Raw genomic sequence first — 22,184 nt, forward strand, 5'->3', positions numbered from 1 at the left:
GTGACCTCTCTGAGAGGAAATCACGAGTCCAGTCACACAACTGAGACGATACTCCATATGCACGCAATTTGATTAATAATCGCTTGTGAGGAACGGTATCAAAAGCCTCCTGGAAATCTAGGAATATGGAATCGATCTGAGATCCCTTGTCGTCAGCACTCGTTACTTCATGGGAATAAAAATCTAGCTACGGTGCACAAGAAAGATATTTTCTGAATCCGTGTTGGTTATGTATCAATAAGTCATTTTCTTCAAGGTGATTCATAATGTTCGAGTATAGTATATGCTGAGGTCAGTTATATGGGTCTGTAATTCAATGGTTTTTTTTTTATTCGTGTCAGAAGCACCATGGATACAGGAATATAAAAAATGAATAGCACACAGAAAAAAATTAATTACAGGCATATGAAAATATATATAAATATATATACAAATATGTGCGCACAGAAACAAAATGTTATAGGCATTTGGCCCATAAGCGGGCTACGTCGACAGCATTTGGGGTTGCCAACATCAGATCCTCTAAAGTGCAGTGTGAAGGACATTCAGGGCAGTTATACATGTGCTGGGTCGTCTGCACCACTCCACAGTCGCAGAGATTAGATGTAGTAGAATATCCCCACTTCAGAAGGTTATCTCTTGACCGTGCAGTGTTGGTGCGTCGCCTGTTTAGTGATCTCCAGACCATCCAGTCCTCATCGTAACCTGGTGCCAATTCTTCCTTTGGTTCCATCCAGTGCCCTTCTCCCGACCGCTTCCATCTCTCCACCCTAGATCCAGGTTGGTCGCCGGCCGCGGTGGTCTCGCGGTTCTAGGCGCGCAGTCCGGAACCGTGCGACTGCTACGGTCGCAGGTTCGAATCCTGCCTCGGGCATGGATGTGTGTGATGTCCTTAGGTTAGTTAGGTTTAAGTAGTTCTAAGTTCTAGGGGACTGATAACCACAGCAGTTGAGTCCCATAGTGCTCAGAGCCATTTGAACCAGGTTGGTCGCTAAAATCTTCGGTTGCTCTGAGAAAACTGCGTCTAGATTTCAAGCGTTTGGTGGCTGGCTGAGTTTTGTGGAGGGGGTGGCTCTCTGCCATCTCAGCCCTCGCTCTTTCACTATAGGCTGCCTCTTCTCTTCGCACTGCAGGAGGTGCAATCCCAGCAAGATGGTAGAGCTTGTCTGTTGGCGTCGGTTTCAGACATCCAGTGACGAGCCTGCAGGTCTCGTTCAGAGCAATGTCGACCTGTTTAGCGTGGGTAGAGTTGTACCAGACACTGCTTGCATATTCGCCTGCTGGGAAGCAAACTGCTAGTGCTGTGGTCCTCACTACCTCTGGCTTTGCGCCCCAGGAGGAGTTCGTTATTTTCCGAAGAATATTATTTCTGCCGCTCACCTTCATTTTGGTGTTAATACAGTGCTGTTTATACGTCAGAGCCCTGTCTAGGGTTACTCCTAGGTATTTGGGGTTAACGCAGTGTTCGAGGAGTGTGTCCTTCCAGAAGACACGCAGCTTACGGAATGCCTGCTTGTTACGGAGATGGAAGGCGCAAACTTGTGTTTTGCTAGGGTTCGGCTTGAGTTGATTGTCGGCGTAGTACTGACAGAGCATGTCTAGCGCATCCGTGAGCTTTGTCTCAACATCCTCAAAGGAGTCACCCTGTACGGCCATAGCACGGTCATCGGCGTAGATATAGTTTTCCGTACCAGCTGGCAGTGGTTGATCGTTGGTGTATATGTTAAAAAGTAAGGGTGCCAGTACGCTGCCCTGAGGGAGACCATTTTTCTGGGCCCGCCAACTACTATGCATCCCTTGGAATTCCACAGAGAACCTACGGTTCTCTAACAGACTTCTAACTGTGGATGTGAATTTAAAGTCCCTGGTAATGGCATACAGCTTCTTCATTAGCAGACGTAAGTTGACGGTGTCATATGCGGCTGTCAAGTCTATAAAGGCGACACCGGTTATTTTCCGGTTCTCATAGCCGTCTTCAATCAGCTGCGTGAGGTTAATTACCTGAGATGTAGTGCTTTTCCCTGGGCGGAAACCTGCTTGTTGGGGGATTAGGTAGGGTTCTATGGCACTGGAGAGACGATCCTGGAGTATTCTTTCAAAGATTTTAAAGATATGGCAGAGAAGTGATACGGGTCGGAAATTTCTGGGGTCATCAGCATTTTTGCCTGGTTTTAAAATGGCAATAACTTTAGCCTTCCTCCAGATTGTGGGAATCTGACCTGTTTCCATGCAATTGTTAAACAGTTTCAGTAGCCATTGTTTAACGTTGGGACCAAAGTGTTTAATCTGGCTTTGTCCAGATCTGCCATTGTGAGAGGGGTGGGCAGAGTTGAATTTTCTTGGTGTTCAATCCTGTCTATTTTGGTCTCCGACTTCCTGATTTTGGTGTCGGGTTTCCCATTCTTGAGAAACTGGTGGGCTATTTGGTCGGCTGTGACGAGAGCATGTCCTGGAGAGAAAGTCGGGTCATTGTTGAGACGTTTAAGGAGTGTCCAGGCTTTCTGACTGCTCCTTTTCATGTCAAATTCCTCTACGAGGTGTGGCTAGAAAAAAACCGGACTAGTACTGGTGAAACAATAAAACGAATGCAATAAGGCCGAAAGTCGCGTGGCCTGTCACGTGACTCTCGCTCCGCCTACTGCTCGAGTTTCATCTGCCTCCTGCACTCAGTCTGCCCGTGGCGTCTGTTTTAAGTAGTTGACGTTTTGTCTGTGCGTCGGAAAATGTTGAGTGTACAGAAAGAACAGCGTGTTAACATCAAATTTTGTTCCAAACTAGGAAAATCTGCAAGTGAAACGTTTGTAATGTTACAACAAGTGTACGGCGATGATTGTTTATCGCGAACACAAGTGTTTGAGTGGTTTAAACGATTTAAAGATGGCCGTGAAGACACCAGTGATGACACTCGCACTGGCAGACCATTGTCAGCAAAAACTGATGCAAACATTGAAAAAATCGGTAAACTTGTTCGACAAGATCGCCGTTTAACAATCAGAGCAGTGTCTGAGTTAACAGGAGTTGACAAGGAAAGTGTTAGGCAGATTCTTCATGAAAGTTTCAACATGAACAAAGTGTGTTCAAAAATGGTTCCAAAGTGTCTCACAATTGAACAGAAGGAACGCCGAAGAATGATTTGTTCTGACATCCTGGAAAACATTGAAAGTGATCCCACCTTCTTATAAAATGTTATTACTTGCGATGAATCGTGGTTTTTTACTTACGATCCCGAAACTAAACGCCAATCGATGCATTGGAAAACTCCTGGTTCTCCACGACAAAAAAAAGCACGAATGTCAAAATCGAAATTCAAGGCAATGATGATTGTTTTTTTTTTTTTTTTTTTTTTTTTTTTTTTTTTTTTTTTTTTTGACATCAAAGGGATTGTGCACATTGATTGGGTACCAGAGGGACAAACAGTGAATCAGCATTACTACATTAGCGTCCTGGCTACCCTACGTGAGCGAGTACGGAGAAAACGGAACGATTTGTGGAGAAAAAAGTCATGGATCCTTCACCAAGACAATGCCCCAGCTCACAGTGCGTTGTCAGTGAAGACGTTTTTGGCAAAACACAACATTCCCATCTTAGATCATCCACCCTACTCACCTGATTTGGCCCCCTGTGACTTTTTTCTTTTCCCTAAAGCCAAGTCAACTTTGAAAGGAACTAGATTTGAGACTGTTGAAGCAGTAAAAGAAAAAGCGACGGAAGTAATGTATGGACTTACCGAAAATGATCTGCAGCATTGCTATGAACAGTGGAAAATTCGTATGGAGCGGTGTAGAGACCGAGGAGGAGAGTACGTTGAAGGAGATAACATGAAATTCTAAATAATTGTAAATAAATGTTTTTTCCAGCATCAGTCCGGTTTTTTTCTAGCCGCACCTCGTATTGCCCTCAGCCATTTCTCTCTCCTGGTTTTAGCTAGTGACTCGGTTAGCTGCTCGCCCGCAGTGATAGTTTCCGCGGATAGAGGGTTTGCGTCAAACAGTGTCAGGTATTGCTGCAACTGATCCTCTAATTCTAGCGTAAGGCCTTCAACATAATTGCTTCTGCATCCTCTAGGGATCGATTGCTTGGAACACCACTGCACAGCCTTCACGAAATTGTCATAGAATCTTGGTTCAGGTGGTAGGTTGTTTACAGAATCTTCCATGAGGTTTTGAAAGGTTGACCATTCTGCTTTCTTAAAATTGTACCTACGGCGAAAAGGTACGCTATGGGGTTTAACAAAAGATGTGATCTGGCACATTATTGGACGGTGCTAGGTGTTTGGTATTGGTGAGCAAACTCCTTTTGAGCATTGGGACGTTACTTGATGGCTAACGAAGATGAGGTCCGGGTTACAACCTCTCCCCCATCTGCCACTGTTGTAGGAAGCAGGCAGTTTATTGTCATGTATCAGTTTTAGGTTAATCGTATTTCCTTTCTTGAATATGAGTGTGACCTGTTCTACTTTCCAGTCTTCAGAAACAGGACTTTCGTCAAGTGAGCGGTTGTATATGATTGTTAAGAAAGTCTCTATTGTATCTGCATACTCTGAAAGGAACCTTATTGGTATTCCATCTGGACCGGAAGATTTGCCTTTCTTAAGTGATTTGAGTTGGTTCGCAACACCTAAGATATCTACTTTTATGTCACCCATGCTAACAGCTGCTTTGGTTTCGAATTCTGGAATATTTACTTCGTCTTCTTTCGTGAAGGAATTACGGAAAACTGCATTTAGCAACTCCGCTTTAGTGGCACCATCATCGGTAACATTTCCGTAACCATCGCGCAGTGACGGTATCGACTGTTCTTTGCCACTGGTGTACTTTGCATGCGACCAGAATCTCTTTGGGTTTTCTACAATATTTTTAGACAATGTTTCATTGTTGAAACTATTAAAAGCATCTCGCATTGACGTCCGCACTAAATTTCGAGCTTCTGTGAAACTTAGCCAGTCTTGGGATTTTGCGTTCTTCTGAATTTGTCATGCTTTTTTCTTTGCTTCTGCAGAACTGTTCTGACGTGTTTTGTGTACCATGGTGGATCAGTCCCGTCTCTTATTAACTTATGCAGTATGAATCTATCTATTGCTGTCGATACTGTATCTTTGAATTTGAGCCATATCTGGTGTACACTTACATAATTAGCTTGGAAGGAATGGAGACTCTCACTTAGGAAGGCATCAAGCGAATTTTTATTGCTGTTTTAAATAGACATATTTTGCGTTTATTTTTAGTGGTTTTGGTTGATATGGTTTTGAGTCTCGCTAAAATGACCTTGTGTTCACTAATACCTGTATCCGTCATGACGCTCTCTATTAGATCAGGATTATTTGTGGCTAAGAGGTCAATGGCAGATTAATATTGTTTCCACTTCCATCTAAATATCGTACATGCATACACTTACATTCAGTATCAGACAACCGTCACAATCGATGTTTTGTAGCTGCGGAGCAAAAATGACTGTTTAGTGAATCTTAAGTTTTTTATTTGCATTTAGTGCTTAAACAATTATTCATAACAAAAAAAATGGCTCTGAGCACTATGGGACTCAACTGCTGAGGTCATTAGTCCCCTAGAACTTAGAACTAGTTAAACCTAACTAACCTAAGAACATCACAAACATCCATGCCCGAGGCAGGATTCGAACCTGCGACCGTAGCGGTCTTGCGGTTCCAGACTGCAGCGCCTTTAACCGCACGGCCACTTCGGCCGGCTATTCATAACAAAAAATGAATCCAATTTGAAATATTCATCCAAAACTAGGTCGGATTCATACAGGCAAACTGCATAGAATTGTTCTTTCTTTTATCCAGAAAGCAATAGTTTTCAGTCATCACTATTCCAGATAACTCGGTAGTAAATGAAAGCCTCCCTCAGGTGCAGAAGGATATTCTACTGATGCACAATGGATTTAGAACCTTGTGGCTCCATTTACAGTTGCTGCCTTCCTTCACAATGCCTTTCTAACGCGGTTATTGAGCATTTCTACGCGTTGAATACTTACCGCGCCTTTTTCATTCAAATATTTGCAGCATGTAAATGGCCAAGATTTAAGTAGTCTGTTAGGGTCTAGGAAACTCCTGAAGACAGACCCAGAAGATTCGATATGCATTTCGCATGAATAAGAAGTGTTTGTAGCTGAAGGAAGCTTGTTTAACACTGACTTAAAAAAAAAATGTTATCTGGTGGCGAAACGCAGCCTCCGGAACAATTGCTATCAAGTAAATTAAATACATAGTGGGCAGTAGTGCAGTTTACCATTGAATTAACATAATACATCATTTTAAACGTCGGACATATCGATTATCTAACGTACACATGAAGAATCGGAAGTTCATACTGAAGTCTGACTAGCTAACACAGACTTTATTTTTGTTTGACCAAATATTGGAAATACGTGGACTGTATTACACATGCATCGCCTCAACACTTTGACAGTTTTCTAGAAATAATTCCAGATGAAAATAAATTTACCATTCAACCGTTCTTGAGGTCTTCTTGTAAGCCCACAGGCACCAAATTTATTTTATTCATTCTGTACGTCGAACACGGCGCCTGAGGTTAATTATCGGGCGATTTATGAGGAATCGGAACCACTGGCTTTGTAATGATTTTTTAAACTTACTCTTCCGTTAGCCAGCGTCGAACCAATGTGTGCTCATCATAAGATGGTGGGTATTTAGAGAAAGTTCATGTTTTGTACAAAGTGCAGCTAGCCACTGGAGTAGTGGCGTTCATAAAATAGTTGGATTTATATGGCTTCTTGGTCTTATGGGGATACTTACAGGTTCATGTAGCCCCTGAAGTTAAGGGTTGCACTAAAACGCCCCAATAGACAGCAGTGTGAGAAACACAGCAATTATATGAACAGGGTTAAGCATTGCGAGTGACAAGCACTAAGATATGACACTTCATCGTATCGCTTAATTTGATATGTTGATTTCGTATATTGTAAGATCTTCTGTGTAACTCTACTAATATCATATAATGTATGCAAGAATAAGGTTCAATGGTTCAAATGGCTCTGAGCACTATGGGACTCAACTGCTGAGGTCATTAGTCCCCTAGAACTTAGAACTAGTTAAACCTAACTAACCTAAGGACATCACAAACATCCATGCCCGAGGCAGGATTCGAACCTGCGACCGTAGCGGTCTTGCGGTTCCAGACTGCAGCGCCTTTAACCGCACGGCCACTTCAGCCGGCCAAGAATAAGGATACGTATGTTAAGTATGATATTATTATCCTAAATGAACGACCTTGTAGAACTTTTTTTTTTCCTTTATTGTAATTCGATTTCCCCCACCCCCAGAGGGGGGGGGGGGGGGAGGCGGACTGGCAGCAGTGTAATAAGGCGCTCTGCAGCCTACAGGTAAAGTTAAAAAACATAATGAGGAGATATAACAATAAAAAGAGGCGACAAAACGATAAAACGGTGACTGTTTAAAACTGGTACATGGCGAAAAAGTTGTGAAAAAAAACATAAAAAAGAGAGGGGTCAGTATTGCTGATTAAAAACACTTAGGAAATAGACAGACACAATTAAAAAACGTGGCAACAGTCTGGTTTCTGTTCGCAACACTTTAAAAAGGGGACACACAACACTGAACACTCACGGAAAACACTGCACTATAGAGTACGAAGGCATATGAGTATGGGGGGGATGGGGGGGGGGAGGACCCTGACAGATGACAGGGAGGGGAAGGGGGGAGCCGATGGAGGGAGAGGACACAGAAAAATGGGGTAGCAGGTCAGATGCGAGAAAGGAGTGGGGAAGACAGTGGAGGGGAAAGAAAAAGGACTCTCAGGGGGGGGGGGGGGGGAGAATGGAGTCAAGGAGTGGGTAGGTGGAGAAAAAGCAGGATGGAAGGGAGGAGAGGGTGTCCGGGAAAAGGACAGAGGGAGGGAGGGGGAGTTGAGGATCATAGTTGATAGGAGGGATAAATGGAGGGAGAGAGGGCATCATCCAGGAGGGGGAGTTGATGGAAGTCACCTTGGGAAAGGAGATGGAGGGTGCAGAGGTGGAGGGTAGGTAGGGAGGACACAGTGGCGAAGGCGCAGCAGTGGGCAGGAGTTGGAGAGGAGTAGAGCAACCAGGGGATGAGGGGGATTAAGTCGGCAGGAGGTGTAGAGGACACTGACATGTTCGAGGAAAAGGAGCAGATGGGGGAAAGGAATCAGGTCATAGAGGATCTGCGTGGGTGACAAGAGGTATATACAGAAGGCGAGGCAGAGGCATGGCGCTCGAGAGTCTGGAGGGGCTTATAGAATTTCGGGGGGGGGGGGGGGGGGATATCCAGGTGGGACTGGCATAACAGATGATGGGACAGATTAAGGATTTGTAAGTGTGGAGGATGGTAGACAGGTTCAACCCTCATGACCAGCCAGAGAGGAGTTTAAGATGGAGGTGGTTGTGGGCTTTGGATTGGATAGAGCAGAGATGACGGATCCAAGTGAGCTGACGGTCAATGGTGAGTCCAAGGTAGGTGAGGGTGGTGGAGAGGTGGACAGGATGAGCACAGATGGTAAGGGAGAAATCAAGGAACCAGAAGGAGCGAGTGGTACGAACTACGATCATTGCCTGGGTCTGGAAGGATTGATTTTGAGGAGCCACTGGTTACACCATGTGGCAAAAAGGTCAAGGTGATTCTGGAGAAGGTGTTGGGTCTGTTGAAGGGTATGAGCGAGGGCAAGGAAGATGTGTTATCGGCAGATTTCAGGAGGTGGACCAGAGGGTGGGGTTGGGGCATATCTGCCGTGTACAGGAGGTAGAGGAATGGGGAGAGGACAGAGCCCTGGGGCATACCTGCGAAGGGGTAGAAGGTGCGGGAATCGGCATTATAGATGGTAACGTAGGAGGGGCGGAGGGAGAGGAAGGAGGCAATCAGATGAACATAGTTGGTAGGAAGGACGTAGGTCTGCAGTTTAAACAGGAGAATGGGATGCCATACACGGTCGTAGGCCTTTTCGAGGTCTAGGGAGACAAAAATGGTGGAGTGACGGGAGTTAAGCTGGAGGGAGAGGAGTGAGGCATAGGAGTTGGTCATCGGCAGAGAAGGAAGGTCGAAAGCCAGGTTGGGTGTGGGGAAGGAGGTGGTGTCGATAGAGGTGGTGATGGATGCGCCAAGTAAGGATGGATTCCACGAGCTTCCTGAACACCGAGGTGAGTCACATAGGGCGATAGGAAGAGGCATCAGATAGAGGCTTGTTGGGTTTGGAAAACAACAGGATTCGAGAGGTTTTTCACAGGTCGGGGTAGAAGCCGGTGGCAAGGATTACGTTGTAGAGGGTGGCAAGGACTGCAAGGAAGGAGGGAGGGAGGGCAGTTTTTGAGATGGCGGTACGTAACGCGGTCGTGGCCGGGAGCGGTGGAGCGTTTAGTGCGGAGTCACGGCTGATGACCTGTGTAGTGATGGCAGTGTTAAGTCCTGATGGTGGTGTGTGGCCCAAGTACTGGGAGCTAGGAGCAAGGGAAGGCGTGGAGGTATCCGTACGTTCGATGAAGTCGGGAAAGAGGGAATAATTAAACTGCGGATCATCGGGAATGGTCTAGAAGGTAGATAAAGTTGTTTCAGATACTGAAATTATGTTCTGAATAGTAAGAGAAAAAGCGCCTGTATTACACGTAGAATGGTGGGCACCAGGCATATCTCTTAAGAAGTGAGAATTCAAGCAGTTCCAAGTCGGTCTGCTAATCTTATAAAACTTTCAATTGAAGACATGCGCGGAAAAACCGGCTAACTCTCAAATATAAGAACTTAGAGATAAGTATTGCCATCTGTTGCAGGGTACGCGAACTATAAAAACTGACATTGGTCTCACTCCTAAATGTCACTTAGGGGTGACGCCTATGTCAATTCTGATATTCCCGTACCCAGCAACAGATGGCAACCCTTATTTCTAAGCTCCTACATTTAGGGTTTAGCCCGTTTTTCCGCGGATGTTTTCAATTATGCCCACAATTTGTTAGAAGCTATATAGTTCTAACTATTTTCACTAGCTCCACTATCCCAGCGAGTAACTGTACATGGTACAAAACAAAAAATGCCTGTAACTGCCCGCCATCTCATAATTATAATGGAATGGCCCGAAAGCCGGTTAATGAGTAATAACAAAGTTTAAAAATGTTATTAAGCGACTGATTTCAGTTTCTTCTTCTTCTCTTTCTTGTGGCATTTTCCCGCATCTGCGCATTGTCGATATGGTTATGCGTGGCTAGCTTAAGGGGTGGCCGGTTGCCCTTCCTGTCGCCACCCTGTAACCCCCCCCGGCGGAATATGTGCACCACAACTGCCTTCGTGTAATGTTATTTATGTGAAAGTGTGCGAAAGTTTGCTGAATGTTTGTGACTCCTGTAACTGAGGCGAGACTTGGGTACCTGCCTGGTATTCACGTAATCGGATGTGGGAAACTGCCTAAATGCCACATCCGGCAAGTTGACCCTCTTCGCTTACCCACCGGGCGGATTCGATTAGAGACCGGCGCAGCTCCCGATACCAGAAGCGTCGCTTAAACACGCTCTGCTGGCCGGAAGGATGATTGATTGCAGTTTCCATATGAAATATATGATTAGCAACATCGTTTGTTCCTAAAAGTGAAGGTAGTTTTGCATTTTGTCTGCGGCACAGACGGTGTACTCACGGGCGCTGCCGGGAGTCCCTGGTGCAGTGCGCGGCGGTGAGCACGTGGCGGGCGCCGATGAGGGTACCGCCGCACCAGAACTCGGTGCGCCGGTTGCCGTGCAGCAGGATGGCCGCCATCCACGGCCAGCGGCCGGGCGCCGCCGGCTCGCCGCCCACCACGCGGAACCCGGGGATCTCCGGCTGGCCGCACTCTGTGGAGAACCAGGCACCAGTCAACAGCAGAAGGTTGCGCGCTCGGAGGATCACGTAGCAGGGCAATGAGTTTAGCACGGAGATCATAAAGAAAGCTAAGCGAACAAAAAAATTTCACCTCTTTAAAAGAGCTCACTGGTCACTCTGGAGCACTGTAGGTGGTGTAGAACCGTTACCAGGCGTTCATGCGACCCTTCACGGCTGACACAAGTCATGACCATGTGCCAGTCGGTTGTATAGAATCAACGCATTAAGATGGATGAGAGGATGGCAGAAAGGAGCAATCTTGTGTCGACAATTCCACGACCAAACCGTGACTGTAGTTGCCCGATTTCTTAGTGCATCAACGATGACTGTTTAAAGTGTCTACATCGAGTGTTGTACCATCCGCCAAATAATGTATGTTCTGGGGCGCAAGGAAACTACTAATACACCGAAGAGCCAAACAAACGGGTACATCTGCCCAATATCGTGTAGGGCTCCGCGAGCATGCAGAAGTGCTGCAACACGACGTGGCATGGACTCGACTAATGTCTCAAGTAGTGCTGGAGAGAATTGGCACCACGAATCGTGCTGGGCGGTGCAGAAATTCGTAAGGATACGAAGGGTGGAGATCTCTTCCGAACAGCATGTTGCATGGCATCCCGGATATGCTCAAAAATATTCATTTCTGAAGAGTTCGGTGGACAGTGGGAGTGTTTAAACACAGGAAAGTGTTCCTGTAGCCACTCTGTAGCTATTCTGGACATGTGGTGTGTCGCGTTGTCCTGCTGGAATTGCCCAAGTCCGTCGGACATGAATGGTTGCAGGTCATCAGACAGGATGCTTACGTACGTGTCACCTGTCATAGTCTTCTCTAGATGTATCAGGGATCCAATATCACTCCAATTTCACACGCCCCACACCATTACAGAGCCTGCACCAGCTTGAACAGCCCCCTGCTGACATGCAGGGTCCATGGATACACGAGGTTGTCTCCAAACCCGTACACGTCCATCCGCTCGATACAATTTGAAACGAGACTCGTCCGATCAGGAAACATGTTTCCAGTCATCAACAGTCCAATGTCGGTGTTGTCGGGGCCAGGCGAGCCGTAAAGCTTTGTGTTCTGCAGTCATCAAGGGTACAGAGTGGGCCTTCGGTTCCGAAAGCCCGTATCGATGATGTTTCGTTGAAAGGTTCACACGCTGACATTTTTTGATGGCCCACCATTGAAATATGGAGTAATTTGCGAAGGGTTGCACTTCTGTCACGTTGAAATATGCTCTTCAGTCGTCGTTGGTCCCTTTCTTGCAGGATCTTCTCCCGGGCGCAGCAATGTCGGAGATTTAACGTTTTACCGGATTCCTGATATTCACGGTACACTCGTCAAATGGTCGTACAGGAAAATCCTCACATGATCGCTACCTCAGAGACGCTGTGTCCCATCGCTCATGCGCCGACTATAACACCACGTTCAAACTCACTTAAATCTTCAAATGGTTCAAATGGCTCTGAGCACTAAGGGACTCAACAGCTGTGGTCATAAGTCCCCTAGAACTTAGAACTACTTAAACCTAAATAACCTAAGGACATCACACACATCCATACCCGAGGCAGGATTCGAACCTGCGACCGTAGCAGTCGCGCGGTTCCTGACTGAGCGCCTAGAACCGCTAGACCACCGCGGCCGGCACTTAAATCTTCATAACTTTCCGTTGTAGGAGCAGTAACCGATCTAACAACTGCACCAGACACTTGCTGTCTTCTATAGGTGCTGCCGACCCCAGCGCCGTATTCTGCCTGCTTACATATCTCTGCATTTGAATAGGCATGCCTATACCACTTTCTTTCTCGCTGCAGTGTATAAGAGACAGTCAAATAAAAACGAGGCAGATGGAAAAAAATGAGCAAACTGTTCATTATTCCAAAAGTAATCGCCTTAACTGTTAATACATTTATCTCACTGTGACAGAAGACGGTTAGTGCCTTCAAGGAAAAATGTTTGTGGCTGCCTACGAAACCCTGATTGTACGCAAGCGTACACTTCTTCGTCCAAAGCAAATCGACGGCCACTAACGCCTTTTTTCAGGGCTCCAAAAATATGGAAGACGCACGCGGAGAGGTTGGGACTGTACGAAGAATGTGTAAGGGCTTACCAACTAAACTTCTGCAGCTTAATGGAAATAACCTGACAACATGTGGACCTAGGTGTGTCGCACCTCGGCTAGGCTGTTAAATACCCGACGTTAGCGCCATGCAAAATGCCGGGAGCATAGGGAACAGCGAGTGAAACGTAGCAATCAGTCTGTGGGACCCTTAGCTGCATACGACGTACGTGTAGAAGCCCGCCGAAATGAGGCCAAGACTGGAAATGATGTTACACGGTGTTAACCTGATGTCGCGCGTTGGGGATCAATTTTTATATCCAATATGCTTATCGTGACCGAGCTTGTTGAAATGAGTGTTTAAATGAGTAACTGTCCGTCCTACATTTTAATTTGGGGTGGGAATGTTATTCCCTTCAAGTCTGTCCTAACAGGACTTCATGTCTTGTGGATGTCCTCCTTGCTGTTAAAGGCACAAGAGCTGGCGTCGAGTGATCGGCGTAATATAACCTTGTTCACCGTGGGACTTGCGGGGTGACGTTTCGTTATATTTGCGTGTAATATTCACAGGGATATTTACAAAGCAAGTCAAACATGGTGGTCCAAGTCTGCTAGACTCGCTTAAAGGCTACAGACTTCCCCATTAAGTCAGGTAGTAATAACAATATTGTAAGAAATCCTGACGGGACACAACACTTTCTGGAGAAGGACTGATAGCGAGACAAGAGAATGACCAACCAGTAAACCTGCAGTCTGTTCAAGAGGCTGACTGGCCAAGGAGCTGACTGTTTAAAACGATTTCGGAAGTTGTTGGGAGCTCGTGAAATGCAGGAGTCGGAAGGCAGCGCTTCTCGGTATGGGAGTGAACTTGTGGACACTCTGAGGTGGAGATAAACTGTTTAACAGTGCTACAAGTATTTGCCGAAACTTAGCGATTCATTGTGATCACAAAATTTATTATTTCAGCACTGAAAAGTAATAAGAATTTGCAAATGTATGTGCGTATCCCGGACGTGGAACTGCAGAGCTACAATCAGTTGCCACTTTGTGAGATTGTACGTATTTGATAGACAGGGCCCTCGCATTAGGTCATAGAGATTTTAGCTAACTACAGGTACTGTTTCATGGGAGAGACGCGCATCACGAAGTTTAATGAATGCTGATAAACTGAATTTGTTTTCTAGGAAACTTTAAGCTTTTTGCGACTTCGACCCATTAACTTTCAGTAGTATCCCTGTTTCTCTTTAGAGAAAATTTTTGCGGCAGTTGTTAACAACTACACTGCACCCAAAAGGACAAGTCGGATTGCGATCATTGTTGGCAGTCAGGTAGTTGACACCATTCGTACGAAACGATTACACTTCCAACTTTGAAGAAACAACATTTATTGTGCAACAAGGCCATAAAACGTACACTCTTTGCCATAAAACCTGCCGGCAGCCGGACTTCGCAAACTCCAGGCCTATCGCAACATGGGGCAAATAACTTGGCCACTATAATAATTCTCTAAGTACGGGTGTCTGCACAAACTGGCAACACTGCAGGCAGTCGGCACCAAATAGGGACAGGGATGGCCTATCGGGTGAAGGAATAAGAACAATTATAGTGACAACAAACTAATCTGAATAATGTTTATTGCATTACAGAATAATTTGTGCTTCTCTTACAGTTACCCTGGGTTTCGAAATTGCATTGTTGTCGAAATACACTGCCGGAAAGAATTAGTACAACCTTTTAAAGGTTTCCAGTTCACTCAAGATATGTTGTTGGAACAGTGCATATGCAATATATGAAATGTCTACATTTACAGTTCAATAGCACAAGTGGTCCTGATGTCCCAGGTATCGACTCATGCTGTAACACTCATAATAGTACGGCGTGGAGTTCTCTTCTGAATAGCAAGTTGCAAGGCATAACAGATATACTCAATAATGTTCATATCTGAGGAGCTTGATGGCCAGCGGAAGTGTTTAACATCAGAAGAGTGTTCCTGGAGCCTCTCTGTAGCAATTCTGGACGTGTGGGGAGTCGAATTGTCCTGCTGAAATTTCCCAAGTCCATCGGAAAGCACAATGGACATGAATGGATGCAGGTGATTAGATAGGTTGCTTACGTACGTTTCACCTGTCAGAGTCGTATCTAGACGTACCAGGGATCCCATATCACTCCAACTGCACACGTCCCACACCATTACAGAGCCTCCACCAGCTTGAACAGTCCCCTGCTGACATACAGGGTCCATGGATACATCAATTATCTCCATACCCGTACACGTCCATGCGCTCGATACAATTTGAAACGAGACTCGTCCGACCAGTCGACATGTTTCCAGTTATCAACAGCCCAATGTCGATGTTGACGGGCGTAAAATGGTTCAAATGGTTCTGAGCACTATGGGACTCAACTGCTGAGGTCATAAGACCCCTAGAACTTATAACGACTTAAACCTAACTAACCTAAGGACAACAGAAACATCCATGCCCGAGGCAGTACTCGAACCTGCGACCGTAGCGGTCGCGCGGTTCCAGACTGTAGCGCCAGAACCGCTCGGTCACCAGAGGCCGGCGCGAGGCGTAAAGCTTTGTGTCGTGCAGTCATCAAGGGTACACGATTTGGCCTTCGGCTCCGAAAGCCCGTGTCGATGATGTTTCGTTGAATAGTTCGCACGCTGAGACTTGTTGATGGCCCACATTGATCTCTGCAGCAATTTGCGGAATGGTTGCAGTTCTGTCACGTTGAACGATTTTCTTCAGTCGTCGTTGGTCCCGGTCTTGCAGGCTGGCGGGGTGGCCAAGCGGTTCTAGGCGCTTCAGTCCGGAACCACGTGGCTACTACGGTCGCAGGTTCGAATCCTGCTTCGGGCATGGATGTGTGTGATGTTCTTAGTTTAGTTAGGTTTACTTAGTTCTAAGACTAGGGGACTGATGACCTCAGATGTTAAGTCCTAGCGCTTAGAGCCATTTGAACCGTTTTTGAACCCGTTCTTGCAGGATCTTTTCCCGGCAGCAGCGATGTCGGAGATTTGATGTTTTACTGGATTCCTGATATTCACGATACGCTCAAATCCTTTCCTCATCGCTACCTCGGAGATGCTGTGCCCTATCGCTCGTGCGCCGACTATAGCACCACGTCCAAACTCACTTAAATCTTGATAAACACCCTTTGTAGCAGCAATAACCGATTTAACAACTGCGCCAGACACTTGTTGTCTTATATAGGCGTTGCCGATCGCAGCGCCGTATTCTGCCTGTTTACATATCTCTGTATTTGAACACGCATGTCTATACCAGTTTCTCTGCTTCTGCCGCGTATTACTTATGCTGTCTCATTAACACCACCTTTTAAAATAATTCATAGTACATATATGTCCTTTTTTTTACTGTTTTAGCATGCAGGTTAGAGACATGTTCTATTGGTGAACAGCGGGTTGTTTGTCCTGCTGCCATCCCGCCCTCCCCCGCCCGTCTACCCCTCCACCCACGAGAGGCGAGAGTGGATGAAATAACAGTAAAGGAAAAACAAAAAAGTGAGTCCATCTGTAATTTTAAACAGGTAAATAGTGAATTTAGTATGAAAGTCAAGCAAGGTAGTACACAGAATACTGAGGTTAGGGAAAGTCGTGAGAGTAATTTAGAACGGATGGTTGGTTGGTTGGTTTAAAAGAGGGGGGAAAGGGACCAAAATGCTAGGTCATCGCTCCCTAATTTAGAAGGGTCAGTAGCAGTGAACAGTGATTTAAATATCTTGCATAGTGACAGGGAACTATCAGAAGCTGTGGTGTTATGTGAAGGGACTGTGATAATATCACAAGCAACGGGACAGTCCGTAGCCACAGGACGCGAGTACATAAAATACAGTGTTACCAATCGCACGCCATACCCTGCTTCATCGCCACCTTTTGATCTGAAGTCTTTCTTAACTGAAATGATGCTAGGGAATAAGGAACATCATGATATGATGTACATAATATCTGAATAACAATACAAAAAGGAGTAAGACTTTAAAAGGAAGGTAGACGAAAATTTCAAACAGCAAGGATAATTGCATAAAAAGTTCTCGGATTACTTGCCGCATCAAATTTGGATAAAATCCCAAGCTTTCATCGAAAGTACCCTGGTAAATATAATTAACATTTAAAATAATAGGGTATCTAATCCTAATTTATTATTTAAATTTCACAGATCCATAAAAAGAGGTACAAATAAATTTTAACATTTAACCTTACAAATTTATTTTTCAACCCTAATAATATAAACAACTGTTTTAACCAATAATATTCACTTGTATCAATCGTATAACCGCGGCTGCTGGCACGAATTATGCCGATACTAAATCAATTGCTAAATCCAAAATCACTTGATAATTAAATCAAATTACTGCAAAAAGAACATTTAGTTTAACAAAACTTACATATAATACAAAGAAAAAGTGAGTAAACAAGCAAAAATAAATCTTTTAAGAACAAAAAATAAGAAATTTTAAAATTTATAAAATTAGGAAAACATAAAAGATTCAAATATTTAAAGAAAAAAAAGAAAAAATCACAAACATTAACAAAAAAGAAAGAAACGAGCCTCCGTATGACCACAATAACTTCTCTATTATATATAAATAAAGATTAATATGGAACATGTATATCAATAAATGTATTATATTCTTTCTTATTTAATCTTTCTTTTCACTAATAATAAAGAAAGATTAAATAATATAATAAATATATTTCATACAATTATGTAAATTAATGTAATATGTTATTAATATAAAATTAAGTTTATATTAAGTTAACTTAAATATTTGTTATTTAAATAATCTAATTATAGATAATTGTTCAATTATATTACTATAATTAATATAATTATTTATCTTAATACAGGGTGATTCAAAAAGAATACCACAACTTTAAAAATGTGTATTTAATGAAAGAAACATAATATAACCTTCTGTTATACATCATTACAAAGAGTATTTAAAAAGATTTTTTTTCACTCAAAAACAAGTTCAGAGATGTTCAATATGGCCCCCTCCAGACACTCGAGCAATATCAACACGATACTCCAACTCGTTCCACACTCTCTGTAGCATATCAGGCGTAACAGTTTGGATAGCTGCTGTTATTTCTCGTTTCAAATCATCAGTGGTGGCTGGGAGAGGTGGACGAAACACCATATCCTTAACATACCCCCATAAGAAAAAATCACAGGGTGTAAGATCAGGGCTTCTTGGAGGCCAGTGATGAAGTGCTCTGTCACGGGCTGCCTGGCGGCCAATCCATCGCCTCGGGTAGTTGACGTTCAGGTAGTTACCGACAGATAAGTGCCAATGTGGTGGCGCTCCATCCTGCTGAAATATGAATTGTTGTGCTTCTTGTTCGAGCTGAGGGAACAGCCAATTCTCTAACATCTCCAGATACTGTAGTCCAGTTACAGTAGCACCTTCGAAGAAAAAGGGACCAAAAACTTTATTGGCTGAAAAGGCACAGAAAACGTTCACCTTAGGCGAGTCACGTTCATACTGAGTTGTTTCCCGCGGATTCTCAGTGCCCCATATACAGACATTGTGACGGTTGACTTTCCCGTTAGTGTGGAAAGTTGCTTCATCACTAAACACAATCTTCGAAACGAAAGATTCATCTGTTTCCATTTGGGCCTAGTCAACAGCGCCTCAAGCAAACAAATGTACAACTAAATGAAACTTTATAGCTCCCTTAATTCGCCGACAGATAGTGCTTAGCTCTGCCTTTTGTCGTTGCAGAGTTTTAAATTCCTAAAGTTGTGGTATTCTTTTTGAATCACCCTGTATAATATTTTATATTTAAAGTTAATAATTTTATTATATCTAATTATAATAATATTTAATATTAAATTACATATTATTATATATTTTATAATATAATAACCTATTTTAAGCTAAAAACATAAGTAGCTATAATCCTAGGTAAATAAATGTATTAAAATAATCATTTAATAATAATAAAATAAACTTATAAGTATTTAATTTTAATTAAATGTAATACATTAATATAAACTATTATATATATATATATATATATATATATATATATATATATATATATACACACACTCCAGGAAATTGAAATAAGAACACCGTGAATTCATTGTCCCAGGAAGGGGAAACTTTATTGACACATTCCTGGGGTCAGATACATCACATGATCACACTGACAGAACCACAGGCACATAGACACAGGCAACAGAGCATGCACAATGTCGGCACTAGTACAGTGTATATCCACCTTTCGCAGCAATGCAGGCTGCTATTCTCCCATGGAGACGATCGTAGAGATGCTGGATGTAGTCCTGTGGAACGGCTTGCCATGCCATTTCCACCTGGCGCCTCAGTTGGACCAGCGTTCGTGCTGGACGTGCAGACCGCGTGAGACGACGCTTCATCCAGTCCCAAACATGCTCAATGGGGGACAGATCCGGAGATCTTGCTGGCCAGGGTAGTTGACTTACACCTTCTAGAGCACGTTGGGTGGCACGGGATACATGCGGACGTGCATTGTCCTGTTGCAACAGCAAGTTCCCTTGCCGGTCTAGGAATGGTAGAACGATGGGTTCGATGACGGTTTGGATGTACCGTGCACTATTCAGTGTCCCCTCGACGATCCCCAGTGGTGTACGGCCAGTGTAGGAGATCGCTCCCCACACCATGATGCCGGGTGTTGGCCCTGTGTGCCTCGGTCGTATGCAGTCCTGATTGTGGCGCTCACCTGCACGGCGCCAAACACGCATACGACCATCATTGGCACCAAGGCAGAAGCGACTCTCATCGCTGAAGACGACACGTCTCCATTCGTCCCTCCATTCACGCCTGTCGCGACACCACTGGAGGCGGGCTGCACGATGTTGGGGCATGAGCGGAAGACGGCCTAACGGCGTGCGGGACCGTAGCCCAGCTTTATGGAGACGGTTGCGAATGGTCCTCGCCGATACCCCAGGAGCAACAGTGTCCCTAATTTGCTGGGAAGTGGCGGTGCGGTCCCCTACGGCACTGCGTAGGATCCTACGGTCTTGGCGTGCATCCGTGCGTCGCTGCGGTCCGGTCCCAGGTCGACGGGCACGTGCACCTTCCGCCGACCACTGGCGACAACATCGATGTACTGTGGAGACCTCACGCCCCACGTGTTGAGCAATTCGGCGGTACGTCCACCCGGCCTCCCGCATGCCCACTATACGCCCTCGCTCAAAGTCCGTCAACTGCACATACGGTTCACGTCCACACTGTCGCGGCATTGCTACCAGTGTTAAAGACTGCGATGGAGCTCCGTATGCCACGGCAAACTGGCTGACACTGACGGCGGCGGTGCACAAATGCTGCTCAGCTAGCGCCATTCGACGGCCAACACCGCGGTTCCTGGTGTGTCCGCTGTGCCGTGCGTGTGATCATTACTTGTACAGCCCTCTCGCAGTGTCCGGAGCAAGTATGGTGGGTCTGACACACCGGTGTCAATGTGTTCTTTTTTCCATTTCCAGGAGTGTATATATATATATATATATATATATATATATAAATTAACCGAACCGAGATAATTTAATTTGGAATAACCAAAATAATACATAACCAATTCTCAAAAAAAAACTTTTAATTTTTATATTAAATAAATGAAGTGCCTGATTAAAGGGTAAATTGATAGGGTAAATTAAGTTAATAAAAATTACCTTCATTAAACAAATTACATAAGATAGAATTAAACTACCTCCTTTAGTATCAAAAACTAACGTGTATCATACACCTTAATGTAAAAAGGTAAGCTAAACAAGCTAACGGTTTCATACCCCATTTATAGAGGTATCAATCCTCTCCTTTTTAATGACCAACAACTCTACAAAACTTTTCTTCCTATCAACATTAATGATAGGAACGATCCTGTCCATTTCATCAAATTCCTGATTTGGAGTTTGAATAGGGCTTGAGATCAGCTTACTTTCATTTATTCCTCTCCTAACAAGAAATAAAAATATTATAATAAATGAGTCATCAATTAAATATTTTATTGTCCAAGCAATAGCATTGACAATACTATTATTTTCAATTTTGTTGATTCAAATAAAGTATCCAATAGGATGGGAAACATAATTTATTCCATCAATAATAATCAGATCTAGATTATTATTAAAGATTGGGGCTGCACCTTTTCATTTCTGATTCCCAGAAGTAATAGGAGCCTCGAGATGAAATAACTGTTTAACATTAATAAGATGAAAAAAAATTGCTCCCATAATGGTATTATCATATTGTATTCAACTAAGAACTTTCATTTGAACAATTATCATTTTAAGAATTATTATTGGAGCAATAGGGGGTTTAAATCAATCATCTCTATGTCAACTTCTAGCATATTCTTCATTAGACATTTAGGGTGAATAATTAGATTCCTAACAGTCAGAGAAAACATCTGAGAACTATATTTTATTATTTACTCACTACTAAGATTAATTATGGTTTTATTATTTAAGCAAATAAATCTATTTCTCATAAACCATATTTATTCAGCCAGAAATATAAAAACTGAAATTAAATTCATAATATTCTTATCTCTCCTATCTCTAGGTGGTTTACCACCATTTCTTGGGTTCCTACCAAAATAAATTGTTATACAATCATTAATAGAAAACAACATAACAACTATTATAACTATTATCGTCGTACTAACTACAATTACACTTCATTACTACATAGGTATTAGATTCTCAGCCCTAATTATATCATATACAGAAAATTCATGATCTATAAAGTCTCAAAAATCAAGAATTATTCTTCCTATAACAGTAATAATTTCAACAATAGGGTTGATATCAACATCAACTCTAATCTCATTATACTAAGGACTTAAGTTAATTAAACTAATAACCTTCAAAGTTATAATGAAAAGAATAATCTTTTAGGCCTTAGTAAAATTTTACACCTCTTGAATTGCAGTCTAGAATCATAATTGAATATAAGACCAAAATATGGTAAGAGAGAAAATATCTCATAAGTAGATTTACAGTCTACCACCTAAAATTCAAAAATATCTCATAAGTAGATTTACAGTCTACCACCTAAAATTCAGCCATCTTACCGCAAAAATGATTATTTTCGACAAACCATAAGGACATTAGTACTTTATACTTCCTATTTGGAGCATGAGCAGGAATAGTAGGAACATCAATAAGAATACTTATTCGTGCTGAACTCAGTCAACCAGGGTCTCTAATTGGAGATGATCAGATTTATAATGTCATTATTACAGCCCACACATTTGTAAT

At 43.5% G+C, this 22,184-nt stretch overlaps 1 protein-coding gene across 1 annotated transcript in view; it reads right to left on the bottom strand.

The window, feature by feature from the left end:
• LOC126254566 (proclotting enzyme) overlaps nucleotides 1-22,184 on the bottom strand; it is a 176,727-nt gene that overhangs the window by 57,127 nt on the left and 97,416 nt on the right. The window contains exon 5 of the mRNA XM_049955326.1: nucleotides 10,632-10,824. Within this exon, the coding sequence (XP_049811283.1) occupies nucleotides 10,632-10,824 (193 nt within the window). The remainder of the gene's footprint in view (nucleotides 1-10,631; nucleotides 10,825-22,184) is intronic.

This window comes from Schistocerca nitens, chromosome 1 (assembly GCF_023898315.1).
Source record: "Schistocerca nitens isolate TAMUIC-IGC-003100 chromosome 1, iqSchNite1.1, whole genome shotgun sequence".
In the NCBI taxonomy this organism is placed as follows: Eukaryota; Metazoa; Arthropoda; class Insecta; order Orthoptera; family Acrididae; genus Schistocerca; species Schistocerca nitens.